Source organism: Solanum tuberosum, unplaced genomic scaffold, assembly GCF_000226075.1.
Source record: "Solanum tuberosum cultivar DM 1-3 516 R44 unplaced genomic scaffold, SolTub_3.0 scf00104, whole genome shotgun sequence".
Classification (NCBI taxonomy): Eukaryota; Viridiplantae; Streptophyta; class Magnoliopsida; order Solanales; family Solanaceae; genus Solanum; species Solanum tuberosum.
This window is the reverse complement of record NW_006239030.1, coordinates 874081-892377: the sequence shown is the minus strand read 5'-3', so window position 1 is coordinate 892377 and position 18297 is coordinate 874081. Positions and strand designations below refer to the sequence as shown.

The following is an 18297-nucleotide window of genomic DNA, read 5'->3' as shown; positions in this document are numbered from 1 at the left end:
GCCCCCCCCATAAAAAAAAAAAGGAGGAGGAAATTGAAACCCCTGCAAAGTATAAAGATTAATTTAAAAAGAGTACCTATTCATGAAGTCCAGTTTCACAGCAACATGTTTCAATTTTAGAATCCCAAAGTTATCCTGTAACATGCATAACAGGGTCAATTCTGATGCTTTGACCTACAAAGTTCAATTGTTAATTTAAGGCTAGACAATTTAAAAGATTGAAACCTGATTTCTGCTTGCTGACTGCAGTAGTTCAGTGACAGATGACAACACTCTATTTTTGCTTTCCAAGTCAAGTTGAGGTTGCTCCCATGAACTATCTACATCATGTAGTTCCCAGGGACTCTGAGGATGGGGTTCTACTTCACCTTCGTATAGGATACCACATCTTTCCCATGGACTGTCAGGAAACTGGTCAGACTTGGCTTTCACTGAAACTACCTCACCTACCCACCACTTACCACCTTGCTCACTCTCATCCTTCCACCAAACCAGACACTTATCTCCATACGACCAATTTCTCTCCATTGCAGTCTCATACCTTGGTCTCTCAATTAGAAAGTCAGGGAAGTTGACTAGTTCGGGAAGTGTAAGCTTAAACTTCTGTCCAGAGACAGGGGAAGAGGAATCTATGAATTGAAGTGTAACTTTACAGCAGCTCTCACCAGAGCCAGGAAGAGTTGCATATGAAAGATGTTTTACCAAGCAAATTTCCACAGCTTGGACTGCAGCTGCATTCTTTGTCCAAGGACCAGGCTCTGATGAATCACTATATTCTATATATTCTTGATGCCCCTAATGTCAAGAAATACCAAGTGTAAATCAAATAAATCTTAATGACTCGATTTGGAAATCACTAATGCAACAAAGAAAATATTACATGAAAAAACAAAATGTGATAAAAGGAAAGAAGAGGCAATGATTAACCAATAGAAACTAAATAATGCACCTGTCGGAAGTACACTACTTCATCACCTAGCTGAGGAATGTAGCGGTAACCCTCTTCACGCTCTGACAATAGCAACCAATTCAGTTTTTTCACTGCCTCATTCGAGCTCATTCCAGATGAAAAAACATTTTCATCCCTGGAAGAACCCTCTTTAGTGTTTCTAGATGACCGGCACTTGAACACATTACTTGAAGTCCATCCTAATGGCGGAGAACCAGTAGCCTTCTTGGTTAGCTTTTCGGTGTTTCTTGATGAACCTACAGCTACATGGCTCTCTCTTATTTTTAGGTCATCTTTCCCGAATGCTGCGTCTCTTGACATTGCAGTAAATCTTAAGGATCTCTTTCTACGTGCTGCATCAGTTGCGGCATGAGGGAATTCAGAACCTGTTTCGTTATGATCATTACAAGCATTAGAAGCACTTTCACAAATATCATGACTGCTACGTAAACCGCTTCTAGATCCATGAGACTTGTTTCTGCCAACAGAATCATCCATCAGTACACCCCAATGCAAATTCTGACTGAATCTATCAGGGCCATTACCTGTTTCTGGAACTTGGTTTTGTTCCAAATGGGAAAAGATTTTAGATGTTGATTCATCTCCACAATAAGCATCTGTAGGAGGATTAAACTCAGAATGAGTTTGAGACTCCCTGGACATTTTCTTTGATTTTATCTTTATTATGGTTGGCTTCACTCTAGGTTTGAGGTTTACTTCAGGATTGTCATCGGTGGTAGTCAACTTGTTTGCACCAGGACCAACACCTATTTGCTGCAGCTGATGACTGGGTGATGATGACAAGTGCAATAATGAAGAACTTTTAGCAACTCCTGAGAAACACAGTACATCTCCAGGACCATTTCCAGCCAGCAAACTGCTAGCTTCAGATTGTCCCAGATTCGTTTGAGCCTCAGCCATTAAATTATCGGCCAGAGCCAGATTTTGGATATCTGGACCAGCAGAAGGTTTTCTATCGACTTGCTCATTTAAAACATCTTTGGGTTCCTTGTCATTAACCATATGTTCAGTTTTACTGTATTTCCCAAACAGCTTCATGCCAATCTTGTCTGCAGAGGATGATCCTGGCTCCTTTAACCTTAGGTTAACCACATTATCTTCAATTATCTCTTCACCAGCTTGAGAAGAACATGGCTTATCAGCTTGATCACCACACTGAGCTGCAGTGTCTTTTGATAGCTCAAGCTTATTAGCATCACGGATTTTCAATTTCAGGACTAATCTCCTTTTGTTCTCGCCGTTTGTCGGAGGTTCAGTGGATTTAGGAGGCACATCGATAGCTCCACCTGTTGGATAGCTCCGCGGTGTGCTTGTCAGTTTGTCATCTGATGCAATATTCTGATCGCTTGACCAACATTCTAATGATTCAGTTTCCAATGAATCATCCTCAGAGCTAGCTTCATCTTCATCATCTGAAGAAATGTCATATTGCTGATATACAATTTCAGGATGTGCAGCTCCACGGTGAGATCTGAATGACTTTGGTTTAGATGACTTCCTTTTAGTGGTAGCTTTCTGCCCATTTCTTGATTTCCTAGTTCTAAGACTTCTACATGAAGTGCCAACATCATCATCCTTAACTTTCTTCCTAAGACGCCTTCCAGATGATGCGACTTCCACCTGAAAAAGATGCAAATGTTGCTCAGCCAGGGTAAGCAAATAGGTAATTTGTTTGTGAATGTAGATGCTTACTTCTGATACAGATATTTTCCTTTTTGATCTGCGTAGGCTATCTTTCCGACTCCGTCTCATCTTCTGTTCTTCACTACATACTGAACCACTAGAAGAGCCGTCTCTTAAACATTCACGCTCTCCTTCAGCAGAAAGCTCTTCATTCATATTATATTCTGAATCAGTCTCATCATTCAGAATAACATTATCTGGCTCCCAGAAAAGGGTATCCACAAACTCCGGCAGTGGTTCAGCTATTATGTCCAAGTCAGCCACTGGTAAAACCTGGTATCCTAAACCCAAACCACCGTCTGTGCCTACAGAAAATTTAATTGAAGAAGGACGCCACTCGGTACCCAGAGCTCCTAGGCGGCGGCGCTGGTACGTACTCTGATATGGTTCAGGATATGGAAGCATACCTAGTATTCCCATTATCCATGTTTGGAAGAAAAAAAACATTTATTACCATCTTCTTGAAACTGACCAAAAAAGAAAAAAGAACGAATGACGAAAGCAACGAATATCTACTTGCATCACAAAGAAGATCTTGCATGTTCCTCCGATATGGAGCTAACTGTGTCTCCTGCAACAGGTAAAAAATGCCTGTTGTTCATAACTTAAAAAAACTTGGAAAACTTATACAAGATGGAACAGCTGTAGGTAGCTGACAGATGGGCCCATCCATGTATTACCCAGATAAGTTTGATATGAAATTTCTCAAGTAGTAAAAACAAATGATAGAACTTAAAAGTGGTAAAGAATAAATCTTTTAACTCTCTTCATCACAAAAACATGACCTAATTCTTTTTATTTTTTGCATGACCTACTTTAACTATAGAGATTAACAGTAATTTTTTTGGAAAGATAACTAAACGGATTTAGATACAGTGTAACAGTTCAAACTTGGATTAATCATTTGAAAAGATTTCATACAAAGTCTTAAATAATGTCAATGATATTATTTTTAATGGGATGGGTGGAAAAAAGAATGACATCAAGGAAATAAATTTTGGAAAGGACAAAAAAGAAAAATGTGTCATAATCCTGAATTGACGGAGTGAACTAGTATGTCAAAACTAAAGGTACCTGATCAATAACATTCCCCTGCGCATCCTGGATAAGGGGCCGGTAATCCCCAAGGAAGAACTGTTGAAAGTTATAGCCTCAATATCGCATACAGTAACTGTAAACTACTTAAAACAATGATGAGAATGAAAGAAACCGCCTCATATACCTGATCATATTTAGCATCCTTTTGAGACTCGCCTTGGCCTGTATTTAATAAATATATTTGTCCAACATCATCAGAAAGAACAATTGATGTTCCATCCCTTTTCACAAAGAAACAGCACATCCAACACAATAAGTAACTTCGACATTTCAAATAAAGCAAAGAGCATTTGCACCAGTTAGCAAATCTAATGGGAAATGGAACTGAATGAGTAATTAATTCTGAAGCCATGATAGGATTGGTGTTCTTCTATGACCCCAAATCAGGAAGCTCTGATGATGTCTAAAATTTGAAGTACATTAAGGAATCACCATTTATATACAAACTTACTTTATAAGTCAAATATCAAAGATACAGGAAATATTATGATGTCCTCTTTAAATTACTTACTGTGAAAACTTTCCATCAACCAACTTAAAGCGTCCTATATCATATGTGCGGATGGGGATCCCCTCCCATATCTGGAGATAGAAATAGCAAGAGTGAAACAAATGGAAATACCTGTGTAAAAGGATGTGATACAATAATCAAAAGAACCAGAAACCTACATCCCACAGGATGGTATTCCCATCATAACCAGCACTCATTGCGATTCTGGGGTTGAAAGGATGAACATCCAGAACATATGTCTGCAAGAGTCGAACACAAAGTGTCAATTACACCAGATATAAGTTTTTCAATAGGTGTGGATGGAGTGAAGGGGTGGAGGAGTCATATCAAGAATAGTACCGGAATTGAATGACTAACATTTTTTAAAGTTTATTATGACCAAGAAAGTGAAAATAAACCACCCTAAAGAATTGCATGACTCTTTTATAGTGCCTGACCAAGAAATTAGGCAATGGTGGAAGCAAGAGAGAAAGAAATAACCAGTGAACACATGCAACGAAATGGAGCGCAAGTGGAAGTTTCTCAAAAATATCTAACCAAGATGACACATGAAAACATATAACCAGCCTAAGCAAGCATTTTGAAAAAAAAAAACTCAGAAATATCAGCCTAATCATAGTCAGATAACTTACAGACTGTGCGTGACCAGTCAAGGAGTGCACCAAGCTACCATCACTAGCATTCCAAACACAAATTCGGCAATCTGCATAAGTTCACCTTATGAGTTGAAAATTTCAAATTCAAGCACCATAATTTCTCTGCTTCAACAAAAGGAACATAATTTGAATTCAGTCATTCACAACCCCAAATGGGAGTATTTTCCTTTCTAACAGGAACCAAGAAGACCTGGATTTCAAAACCCACAAAGTTGGAGTTTGACACTCAACGAGTAGGAAGAACATGAACCAATTTTGTGTTGTTAGCCTTGCAGGTGCTTAGGAAATATTCGCACTTCTACGTGTCCAGTTTGCCAGGAATTGACTAGTCGCACACATGGGAAAACAAGAAAAACACAAGATCCATTCAGATATGACTGGACCCTCGGCAATCGAGGAACTGGGTAAGATTCACCGGCCACTAGACATAGCACATAAGTTAACAGTAGCATGAATGGAACAGGAACTATTCAACCAAGTTTCCCTGCATGTGGCTCATCCATGATAATTTCTTTGGAATTGTGTGAACTAGCGGACAATCACTAAGTGGGGATGCTCCCTCCAGCATGAGCAAACCCTTTTGGAACTGGGAGCCACTACCCCAGCCCGGATGACTCTCAGAGTAAACTCTTACAGAGATGCTTCCTAGCTCCTACAGAGAGTAAACTGTTAAGTCAATCTACAACTTCTAAGCCATGTTAGATTCGTGCTATACTTAATAGCTCATGAGGAATAACCCTCCATAAGGCACCCCAATTATTCTCAGCTCACACCATTTTCTACTTGCAGTAGAAAATAAGTTTCCTAAGCATTTCTTTTCAAAACTTTCACATGACTGCATTATTTCTTTTTTTCTTTCAACCATGGCTGCATTACCCTGATGGGGGTAAACTTAAGCCCATGCCAGGCACCAACATGTCTTAGAATAGTATCAACTTGACATCGGTTTCCTATGTTTAAATATCTTGAAACTACCTCAAATGCACTTTAATTACAATTTACCAACCAAATATTCCAACAACTTATTACCAATTCCAACACAGACTTCTCTGGATGCAAACCAGAAAAAAGATTTAACATGAAGTTGAAGGTCATTATACAGTAGTTACGACATACTTGCTAGAACTAAAAGTTCGATAGGGTGCATGAAAAAAGGGAAAAATTTGGGCTTTAAAGGCAACAATAAATCTGTAACGTAAGAAAATATCCATACCACCTGTATTCGCTGTCAATATCATCCTGATATAATTTGGTTCCATTATAACATAAATAAAATTTATTTATTAACTCATTATCAGCATGAATTATTCACTACTGTCATGAGAAACGCCTACTAACCAGGCTTGTGAATGTGTGTCATGCCTGTTGAGCATCATCTTTAATTACTGTATAGTAGGTCAACAACAAGATGTTTCAATTTCCAAACTATTATGGGCAAGAAATGAAACTGTCATCCCATAATCATATTTAAAATAGTTTTAACCAAATAAAAGTACAAATTAATGCATTTGAACTAAATATGCAATTAAGATAAAATACCCATGATAGCAGCCAGTACAAAGCGATTATCCAGGCTCCAGACTATCATGTTAACACCGCGAGGAGTAGGGCGAAATCTCTGCCGTGGCCCTCCTCGAGGAGGCTGTGGTGGCATTGGTGGCGGAGGAACTTTAAGATGATATGCCTTACCCCAAGAACGTCCATGTTTTCCCTGAACAGAGTAGAACATTATAGTCTGAAAGAACCAGCACAGAGAAATGTCTCAATACTGTAGGTCAGTTAGACTTGGTCCCAATTTACAGATGTAACGGTGTGATGAATTAGTGTCTAACACCTCAAGTAAAGCAGAGCATACTTCTGTAGTATCCCTCTAAAAACATACAGGCATAAGTTTGTGCATGTATTCATTCTCTTATTTCTCACAAAAAGAAACCAAATTTTGAAGTCAAGAACTTACATGGGACGACTTGCGTGGTTTTGGGGTCCAAATAATTGCACTTCCGTCACGGGAACAAGTGACAATGTTGTCATGGCTAAACCTGAAAATTGTGTTTTAACAAGCATGATCATTTACGCAAGTTAACACAACTTTATCCATCAAACAGGTTGACCAACCAAACTCTCCTTTATGTTCAACCATGATTAACTATAGCTGATAAGAAGGATACAGTGCAATTTAAATTTTTTATTGGTATTAGGACCATTTGAAATAATTGGAACAAAGAAAAAAGATGTTCACAAACCAAGAATTCCTAAATTTAGGAATGCAGTCCTCCACAATGGAATCAGAAGTTGAAGATCGTGAAGCAACTGCACAGCCACTGCACAAAAGAATAGAAGGTGAGATAATGATGAACACGTTTAAGGGTGACAACATGACTGCACCAACCTGAACTGTACATAGTTGACATCATTTTCGTGACCAGATAATGTATCTATTTCATGATTTAGCTCCTCGGGGTGATCTGGGGAGAATTTACAAGCACTCCAGACCTGAAGACGGATAATGTTTGTGATTCCATACAATCTCATCATCCCATTAACAGAAAATACACTGAAAAGTCAAAATGCACCAAAAACTTTCACATTCTTAACATTTCTTGCATACTTCATACGGTAAACTCTATGTTTAACCGTTACTGGAAATTTCTTATTGTTAGGTTGTCAAACATGTGTTATGCCATAAGTAAGCTAAACATTAATTAGAGGACTTTGATAAAGAAGCTCAGAACATCTCTTGTATCAGTCCGATCCTAAGAAGACTGATACAATATTACCTTACCAAAAAAAAGGTAAACTATGCTAAGAGCTTATTGACAGGAAACAAAAAAATCTCATATCCCTGCTATCTTATAATGAAGATTTGACAATGTTATAATAGAGCATAACGTTTGATGCTTGTTCATACCCTTGCTAAAGTATCAGAGCTGCCAGTGACAAAGACAGTTCCATTGGCATTGTATGCACAACACAAAATTTGATGGCTATGCGATGTATTACTTGAGGACTGAAGGTTGGTTACTGCGGTACCACTGCTCCTCACTGCATAAAAAATAAAATCCACACAGAGACTCGCCAACTAACAGCACGAACATTATCAGACAAATAACTTGTTCTCAGCTAACCTGAAACGTTATCCTTTGGTCTTGGCGAGTAAACGCGTGGAACACATTGAGAAGACCTAGCATCCCAAATGCGACAAGTTCCATCATCTGATGACCTACCAGTAGGAAAAAAAAACCCGAGGGAAGGAAGTCACACATTTATAAAGCAAGTTACCATAAACCCCATAATACTTAGCAAGAAACTTTAACAGACACGAAAATAGATAAAAATGATTTCTGTTAATTGTACAACCTAGTGTAAAATCTTTACTAGGTTTCTTGTATTTTAACCCTCTTTATTCTTTGTACACCTTAGTCTAAGGCTTCCATATCTTCATCTAATGCTTTGAGTTGGCCACTAACTCAAAGGAAGTTTTATAGAGGAATTAAAAAATAAATTATAAGAAAAAACTTAGTACATTTATCTTTTGCTTTAAGCCTTTAACATAAATATAAAAACATGCACGACCAGCACACAACTTCACATAATATGTTCAAGAGTCTCTTAAAACGAAAAATTGTGATGTAAGATTTCCACTATTATGAAGAGCAAACAGCTATATATAGTGGCAGTATACCATAACCAGACAAGAGCACAATTTTGTGTAATATTTTAGGAGCCATTTGCGATCAATTGAAACCTGTGTATAGGTGTCTCTATAATTATCGAATATACAAAGTACCACATGGTAAAAGAGGAAATAAGGTAATGACTACAAGACCTTGCTGTGGAGCATATTCGGAGTGGAAAGGATGAGCCTGCGGGAGGTGCTTATAGGATCTAACACCTGAAGGAAGAGAAGGAGAAGTAGAGCAAGCGAAGTAGCTCCTTTTTTGCTTTCCACATAAGTGAACGTAAAAGTGAGAAACGGGAGAGCATCTGAAGAAGTAGAATACTCTTTTGTATAGATATTTTGATGAAGTATTCAAAAATGTAGAGGCATCTGAATGCACAAGGATAATTGCAGATAGTCCTTGTGCCAGAATCTTCTCCACATTTCATTCTTGGATATAGATTAGTGGAACATTTTTATTTTTGCATATTTTTGGAGTGTTGTTGATAATCAAGTCATTGTTGATTCTTTTTCATGCAGTTATTGCTGATGACTAGATGAATTTGTAGTGAATCATGATTTGTTGTAAGATTCTCTACCTTTTGTACACACCTCGTAAGCAGTATTTGCCATCACATCACTAAAATTTGAACTATAATCTCATAGAACAGGGACAACAAAAGAATATAAAACCACTCACAAAAAGAACAATAAATTTAAATCCTAGAATTACTAGCTTACTAATATACTATAGGTACAGAGCACCTAGTTCCCATCAAATTACAAGTATGGATTAGACCACAAATTTTCCTTCAATTTCTTCTGCTATCATGTTAGCTTCTTCAATGATATTACTCCCTCCCTCCAAAATACATGGCCTAATTTGATCCAATGTAGAGATCTCAAGAAAATGTTTGAAAAGATTATTAAACCAGTGTATCAAATAATGGTCCTTAAAAATTGTTTGAAATGTGAAAAAACTAAAAGGTGAAGCAATTAAAAATAAAAAAAGGTCAGCATAGGCCTGTTGTTTTTCCACTTATCTTTTTTTTTTTATAATGATGGTGTCCCATCTTGCACGCACCTCGACTATTCTACCAAGTACCTGCTACCTCACATCAGCATAGGTTGTACCAGATAGATCTGTCCACCACGATTACAGATGTGAAGAAACACATTTTATGGTTTTCGTTCTCCACTATCTATAGACTTCAAAGATATCCCAACTAAAGGTCATGATCAAATATCTTTAGCCCAACTCTCAGAACAAGATACATATTGGGAGATTATTGACTGCATTAGACTGTGTACCAATGACAAGGAACCTGGTCCTGATGGGTTTCCAATGAGCTTCTACCAATCCTTTTGGGATCTGGTCAAGTTAGATATCATGAATACCTTACATCACTTCCATTCTCATCCTGTGTGTGAAAAGAGCTTTAATGCTACTTAGAGGGTGTTAGGATTAACTTCTCTTAAGTGTTTTTGGGCTTTTAAGCTCTTTTCTTATTTTTTGTGGTGTTTGGGAAAGATAAAAAGTGCTTTTAAGCACATACTTTTAGGTCAAAAAGTATAAAATTAAGCTAAAAGACAAAAATTGGATATTCTGAGCTGATGGTTTTTAGCTTTTAGCATATAAGCTACTTTTAAAAAGTTAATCCAAACACCCTCTTACATTCCCCTCATACCTAAGAAGATAGGAGCTTCAGAACTCAGGGACTTCAAACCTATTAGCCTCGTAAGTGGAGTCCCAAAGATCATTGCTAAATTATTGGCAGAAAGATTGAAAAAAGCAGTGTGTAAACAGGTTAACAACCATCAGATGGCATTCTTCAAAGAAAGACAGATTACATATACTCCTCTTATAGGTGTTATGAGCAAAGTAGACATAGAAAAGGCTTTTGACCATGTCAACTGGGATTCTCAAACAGATGGGCTTTGGTGTGAGGTGGTTGAAATGGATTGGACTTTGTATCAAAATAGCCAGGTTCCCGATTCTGGTAAATGGAGAACCTATTGGTTTTTTTCCTTCTTAAAGAGGCCTGAGACAAGGTGACCCTCTTTCACCTTTCCTTTTCACTATTGACATGGAAGGCTTCAACAGCATGATGAGAATTGCAGTCCAGAAGAGATGGGTGAATGGCTTCGGGATAGGCAACAGGTTGGGTGAAGACATGGAAATTTGTCACTTACTCTATGTTGATGACACTGTCATCTTCTGTGATGTTGCATTTGAACAAAATTGCTATATCAGGATGATTCTCTTAGCATTTGAGGCTACTTTTGGACTGTGTGTAAATTCGAGAACGAGCAGCTCATTCCCTACCAATGAGGTGACACATATGGAGGGACTGGTTAGCATTCTGGGATGCAGGATAGATCATGACTTACCAACAACCTACTTGGGCATGCCTTTGGGCACAAGGAGTTGGAAATATGGGACAGGATAGTGGGAAAAATAGAGAAGAAGCTCTCAAAATGGAAATTGCAATACCTTTCATTAGGAGGAATATTGACTCTGATAAGCTCTGTTCTGGACTCACTGCCAATACATGTCATGTATTTATTCCCAATCCCTTCTAAGGTGGAAGAAAAGTTAGACAAATTAAGAAGAAATTTCTTGTGGTTGGGAAACAAGGAAGGCAAGGGTTACCATCTGGTCAAACAGAAGACTGTTCAACTAAACAAAGAAACTGGTGATCCAGGCATCTGGAACCTGGCACTTCATAATAAGTACCTAATGATGAAATGGTTAGGGAGATTTGTTGATGAGGAGCAAGCACTTTGGAAGGAGGTCATCCAGTCTAAGTATGGGCAAATCAGTCACTGGTGGTGACAACTACATATAGTGTCTCAATATGGAAGTCCATCAAGGCCCTATGGTTTTTCAGATCATTTTGCTACAAGATTGGTAATGGCAACAAAATTTCCCTTTGGAGGGATACCTGGAATGGTCAGGAGTCCCTGATGAATTCCTATCTAGCTTTGTTCTCTTTATACAGCAATCGTGACAATTGGTCCCCTCAAGGGTGGAATATCTGTTTCAGAAGGCGTCTAAATGACTGGGAGGTAGATATGCCGGCCAGGATGGCAAGGATGCTCCAAGACATTAGTAGTTTCAAAGGTATCAATGTGAGCCCTGATACTATCATCTGGAAACATGGAAAAGATGTCAAATTCACTGTAAACAATCTATACAGGAAGAATATATTGAAGAATCCATGTTGCTAGATAGGGCCATTGAGGCAGGTTCGGAATAATCCGACTCCAACATAAATTTTGTGCTTCCCTTGGCTGGTGACCAGGAAAGCTTGTCTGACACATGAGAGTCTAAAAAGAAGGGGGATGCAATTTGCATCCAGATGTTTCTTGGGCAATAAACAGAGGAGACAAACAGCCACATTTTCTTACACTGCAAAGTCACTTCTCAGCTTTGGTCCATCTTCTTTAGTCTCACACAAACCCAGTGGTCAGTGCCAGAGCATACAACAGACCTTCTGAGCTGCTGGATCAGGAGAGGGGGAAGCAAAAATCAAACGAAATGGTGGAGAATAATCCCAGTATGCATATGGTGATGGACAGTGTGGAGAGAAAGAAATGTGAGATGCTTTGAGGATAGATTTGTGGAACTGCATCACAACCCATTATTTTTAGTGTAAAGGAGAACTTGTAATGATGAATTCAAATAGTAGCTTTGTTAGGCTCATTGTAATTAGCATTTTGGTCACAATTTTTGGAGGTTGCCAGCATAACATACCATTAATGCTGAAGAATACAACATAACCAGTTCTTTTTTAAAAAACAAAAAAACAAATCAAAAGGGGAAAGTCAAACCAAATATTTATTTCATGAGGAAACAAGTTGAGTACCAACTCACGTTGAGATGGAAGCTCCTAAGGTTCTACCAAACACAAGACACGCCAAATAGTAAAGCAAGGGGACATAGCATGGCTACTACGTAAAAGGGTCAATTAGTTGGTTTTACTAAATCGCCTCAGTGAAACAATCTAAACATCCAACCCCAGACGTCAATACAACATGTAGAGTGGATCAAAATATTATGAATTTATTTGGGAACCCTTAAATAAACAATGACAAATGTGTTCTCTAACACCCTCGCACACGTGTAACCCATTCTAGCTATACGCGTGGATTGCAGATTTCTTTTTTTCCTTTTTTTGTCTTTAATAGGCGCAACAAGTTGTGGAGTGGATGTAGAGGCTAGAGCAAAGTTATTGGCGCGGCTGAATTGAGAGAGTGAAGGAATCCTAGAGGGGCTCGATGGGCTGAGTAGAGAAAGATGTTTCGAGCAAATACAAAAGGTAGAGATTCTGATATGATAGATGTCACAGGACCCTTCTAATAGGAGATAGAATATAGCTATGATTTTTTTGCTCTTTTGAAATCTGTATAGATGGCCCTAGCACTGCCTGTGTGCTACTTATAAAACATGCTACCATTCTCAAAAATATGAGGTAGAGTGATGATGGTAATAGAGTAGGTAGAGAGCAATTTCCTTGGAGACTCTTATACATCCAATGAGGGACAAGTGTGTTTCCTAACAACCTCCATTTTCTCAAGGGTGGAACAGAATGGACCTCAATCAGTTTAGTACAAGGTTCCTCAGAAGTTCTGGAGATGCTAAAATTCAAGAAAAAAATTAATATTACCATGAAAGGACAAGGAAGCAAATAAACATATAACGTGAAAGGGACAGTGGAGGTAGGGGATGATGATCCTGGTGAAAAACTGGGAGGAAGTCCCGTACCAGTTAAATTTCAACATGAGGAATGATATTCAAGAAGGTAGGGAAGTGACAAGAGGGGGTTGCTCAGATGGTAAACACCCTCCATCTTCAAACTTTAGGTTGTGGGTTCGAGTCACCAAGGGAGCAACGAAAAGCAGGAGCATCTAGGGAGGGGTAAAAAAAGGGTAGGGAAGCTTATCGCTTGGTGATGTCCACTTCAGTTAAGAAGACTGATTATGATGAAGCAACAAAAACTTTAAAACACAGCAATTTGGATGCCGAAACCATATAGACAAAGGTGGAAGGGTACACAATGCCTCACCATAGATAATATCAGATACGTCAAAAGGCAGATTTGGAATGCCTAAGAGCTAAAGCTTTTGTTGATTTTTGGGCTTGAAAAGTTGGAGCCAGTGAAGAGAAGAAACGGAGCTGTTTATGTCAACTGAAGGATATATAACCTCTCTCTTAAACAGAGTGCTATTCTTTTTACTTTTTCTACTTCAAGACAGATGGTATCACACAAATTGCTAGAATAGCTTTTCCAGATGTATTGTCACTAATTAATTGACTACACATAAGGAAAAAGACAACATTCATTGAAAAAGGATTCATTAGACAAAACAAAACTAGCAAAAAGGGGTGAGATTGAGGCATCAAATGAAGTTCACTTCTAAGTTTAAGGGGCCACTTGGCCATGCAATTTGGATTTGAAATTTGAAGGTTTTGATTTAAAATCTGTGTTTGTTTATGACATTTGAACAAAACTCCAACTTCATTTTGAATTTTGATTTCAAATTCACCTAAAAGGCTTCAATTGCTCTTAAATTAAAACTTGACCCATAAGCTTATATTTTGCAAATAAAGGCCCATACTTTAAATTTTGCCAAAAAAGACTCATGATCGATGTGAAGAGATTGTTTGTACCATGTGGTAAAATTATAATAAAGAATAGCTAGTAACTAATATTAATTTATTTATGAGTTAGTTGTCAAAACCACACCTGATCTATCACATTTACGCAAGTTTCACACCTCAACTATCAGTTGTTCCCTTTTCGTACTCGGACTATCTCCATCTATTCTTTTTCCTACTTGAACTATGACCTATGCATTAAAACAACCTCAAATCTGACCAGGCCAACTATTACTTGTTTCTTTTCCTACATGAACTATCATATTCATGTCCAAACACCTACTAAATATTAATTGTAAAACTAGAAAGATACAAGACCACAATCACCCATGCAGCAGTCGTGTCTCAGAATACAAAGATACTCCTAATTTCCAAATTCTGAAATTCGCCAGTAGCCACAGTTTTTGTTTTTTTGGCAACTTCTAAAAATTAAGATCCACCGAAGTGGGTAGCCTTAACTGGATGTGTCTGGTAATAGGTAAAGCCCCAAGGCGTTTCCCATCCCTGTCGGGGGAGATGCCAACCATCTATCCTTTCTAGAACACTCCATAAGCCACATTTAATCTGTATGGCTTAATCAAAAGGGCTAAATCTCTTACACATAATAATGCATCATGTTCCTTCAAAGAGAAAGGAGCAACAATAAGGATCAAGGCTTAAAGGTAGCTTACGATAGAAGCTGATACACAGAGCTAGTTTTTGGAGTAAATGCGATGGCAGTAACAGCTCCAGTGTGACCACGCAAAACTGAAATAGGTAATCCATCTGGCAAGCGCCACTGAAGTACAGAGAAAGTAGATAAGCTGCTCACTCTTCAACAGAGGAGATCTTCAAGCCCAAAATTATTACTCTTCAAAGAAAGCAAGAAGATATCTCTGTCAAGTGGTAGGAGAATCTTACAACTCGAATGCTGTAGTCATTTGATGCAGATGCCACCAAAGCATTGTTTGAACTGACGGCTAAATCAGTGATGTCACCCTATAGCATGACAAGCAAATAAGTGTACAAACGAAGAGTAACTATTCATAAGGAAGAGTTAAAATTGAGGACACTATTGGGAGCATATCTCAATGAACTTACTTCATGTCCTCGGCAACTAGCCAGGCATAATCCAGTTTCCATTGACCAAACCTTGACGAGGCGATCATCAGAACCAGTAATCACATATCTTCCTGAGCGATCAAATATTGCTACACAACAGAGAATAGGCAGAGAAATTGAGCTGAAGGTTCGAATGTCTTCTTGACAGACAACCCTTTATATCTCTAATTGAGCTGAAGGTTCGCACGTCTTCTTGACAGACAACCCTTTATATCTCTAATATGATAAACCTTAAAAGCTATTGAATGTATCTACGATTTAAGAAAAAGAAACAGCTACCTTTAAAACTATTAGTGGCATTCAATTTCTGGAATATTAGGTATAGCAGAAAAAGTGTGTTTTATTGAGCATAAATGAAATCCCTGAACGAGAACCCATTTTGAGAGAAGAACTTTTAAGTGCCTATATACAATAAGAGTTTTAAAGTTGTACCACAATAAACAGCATCCCTATGTCCCCTTAGTTTCTTTATGTTTTGCATCTTTTGGACCATAGTTGACGGCTTTGCAACAGCATAACTTGCAAGACGGATAGATGGAGCACGATGATGTTTTGGGAAACCTCCTCCAATCTCTCTTAAAGTTAGACCATGCACCTGATTAGCCGGCATGTGTGGCCAACGGAGGTATGAAGGAAGGGATTGTGCTTGCTTATTGACTCTATTTCGCTCACCTGTTCATCACATATTCAAACTTAGACAAACAGAAAACCTAAAGTGGCAACAGAATGTATATGTCATGCTACTTAAGAGAGACAACATAAAAGGGAGAGGGACAATGTGCAGAAGAGATCACAGTGCAAATGACCAAACAAGGGATGTTTGTGAAGAATTCGTAGTTTGGAAGGCTTTCCTGGATAACTTTGCTCACTTGAACAAACTGATGAAAGGAAACATTCACGATCAAAGATGCAGAATACATGCCAAAGAGTTTTTAAAAAGTACCTGTAAGCTGTTTTCGCCTTTTAGTGAGACGCCTTATAAAGCCAATGAAAGGCACAAATTCAAATGCAATACAATCCTCAAAATGCTACTCAGTAAATTGTGGCTTCTTTTTTTTGGCCAAAATACCACCAAAGATATAGTTTAAGTGATAGTGTATGTCAGTCTAAGAGTAGAGAGATAAAGTTAATCTTGTAATATGCTTGGATTCCTGTTAGTTCACTATCTGGTGACATGATATTGGAGAATTGTTGAGTAGTACAGGGAAAAGGTTTATGTAACTTTTGGCCAAAACGAGTACCAAAGCTATAGTAGTGCACAAGCCAGAACAGAGAGTAGGAAAATTAATCAAGGACAAAAGGAGTCGGTTTAAACCAAAAAAAACAAAAAAGGAAAAAGAGAAATTGAGACATGCGAGGTCAATTTCCAAGAGAATATATATTAGATCTTAGACCTCATAAGACTACTTACAAGTCAAAAGAGAAAAAGGCCCAGATCCAAGTAGCGTGGGGACATCAGCAGCACCAGGAGCATCTCCCCCACCACATTGCAAAGGAGGACCCGAATTCAGCAGCAGTTGTTTAAACAACTTTACCAAGTGATCTTTTTCAACATGAGGATACCTATCATCAGCAAACTAAAGGTTTAAACAACACAAGGAATCAAGAATATCAATTAACTATTTAAGCAGAAACAGATGGATATTGTGGCATGTTAACCAGGTCAACTTTCCCAGGAGCCCAGCAACCATTTTGAAAGCATCATTAAATATAAATAATTCAATTATAAATAAGCAAAAGGTTCTAGTGAGAAGGCATTATATAGTATAATAGAAAAGTGACTAATAATTGATTTTTTGGTTATAATAAAGAACTCATAATTGAGTCTTTAAAAGAAAGTTTAAAATCTATAGGACTCGATCAGAGTAGCTTGACATTCTTTACCAGAATTAAATTATCATATATTTACATAAACTCATAAAAGAATTGAATAGATGTATCCAGGGAGATTTCTCTTTGAAGCAACTATTTCCTAGATCACATGTCGTCTTATTTCACAACTGAATCAATCTAAAACTTAAAGCGGAACAACTTCACATAAAGTGGGGCAGAGAGGACACAGGTTTCCCATATCTATTATTCTGTGGATCGAAAGAGCCCCCAAAGAAGGTATACAAAGCTTGCTCAATACAACATGTTTGGAGCTGATCTATTCTAAGTTGTCTCAGATGACAGATATGACAGTGATGAGGATCAGAGTGATGAGACTGAAGCTCAAAGCAAACACCAGCACACAAAAGTGCAGCAGACATATCTAATTTCAACAAGAAGAAAAACATAAAATATGTTTACAAGGCACACCTTAGCATCAGATCATCATAATTTAGAGGGAAAGAAATGTCATCGTCATCATCATCTCCACTGAGTACACCTTTTCTTGAATACCAAGCATGATATCTCCTAGGCAGAAGCTCATGTTCCAAAAGTTCATCACAGAATATTCCAAACGTTTTTCGGCACGGCCCAGATGACAAAAAATGCATAATCAGAAAATAAACTTCTCTGAGGTCAATATTTACATCCTTTATTGTGGCATGTTCAGCAAATCTCTCTTCTTCTTCGAAGAGAGATTTTGTGTATACCCTATTCAGGAAACTTGTATGTGCCATATTTGATGATGAAGCACCATTTCTAGATGTACACTTCCCTGAATCCATCCTTTGTTAGCAAATAAACTCCCCACACTGAGTATTCCTCTTCAAAGAGCAAGATCCATGAATCTACATTCTCAAAAACTGAAATTAGAAAGCATACTCAATCATTTGCTAGGAAGTAGTAAATGCAGAAGTTCTCATAATTCATTAACACTTCATGAAACATATTCTAACCACCATGAACAAGCGCGCACAAAGGTCACTACACAAGGTCAAAGAACTTAGATATGATTCTTCCAAACATGTTATTGTAATGCAACAAAAATATGTGACAACAATAACAAGAAAGCCCCCACCCCCCCCC

At 38.0% G+C, this 18297-nt stretch overlaps 1 protein-coding gene across 7 annotated transcripts in view; it reads right to left on the bottom strand.

The window, feature by feature from the left end:
- LOC102601826 (PH-interacting protein) overlaps positions 1–18297 on the bottom strand; it is a 26081-nt gene that overhangs the window by 1306 nt on the left and 6478 nt on the right. For 5 of the 7 annotated variants that reach the window (XM_015309500.1, XM_006349131.2, XM_015309503.1 and 2 more), the window contains 22 exons: positions 17641–18059; positions 16751–16902; positions 15772–16011; positions 15319–15428; positions 15139–15216; positions 14910–15016; positions 8044–8138; positions 7827–7960; positions 7308–7411; positions 7162–7239; positions 6876–6957; positions 6458–6629; positions 4895–4965; positions 4421–4501; positions 4263–4333; positions 3876–3972; positions 3728–3787; positions 3170–3224; positions 2663–3060; positions 950–2590; positions 226–795; positions 77–135 (listed from right to left, as the gene is read on the bottom strand). In XM_015309500.1, the coding sequence (XP_015164986.1) occupies positions 77–135; positions 226–795; positions 950–2590; positions 2663–3060; positions 3170–3224; positions 3728–3787; positions 3876–3972; positions 4263–4333; positions 4421–4501; positions 4895–4965; positions 6458–6629; positions 6876–6957; positions 7162–7239; positions 7308–7411; positions 7827–7960; positions 8044–8138; positions 14910–15016; positions 15139–15216; positions 15319–15428; positions 15772–16011; positions 16751–16902; positions 17641–17996 (4811 nt within the window). In that variant the 5' untranslated portion in view covers positions 17997–18059. Of the gene's footprint in view, positions 1–76; positions 136–225; positions 796–949; positions 2591–2662; positions 3061–3169; positions 3225–3727; positions 3788–3875; positions 3973–4262; positions 4334–4420; positions 4502–4894; positions 4966–6457; positions 6630–6875; positions 6958–7161; positions 7240–7307; positions 7412–7826; positions 7961–8043; positions 8139–14909; positions 15017–15138; positions 15217–15318; positions 15429–15771; positions 16012–16750; positions 16903–17640; positions 18075–18297 lie in introns of all 7 variants that reach the window. The other 2 variants (XM_015309498.1, XM_015309502.1) reach the window with 1 other exon arrangement.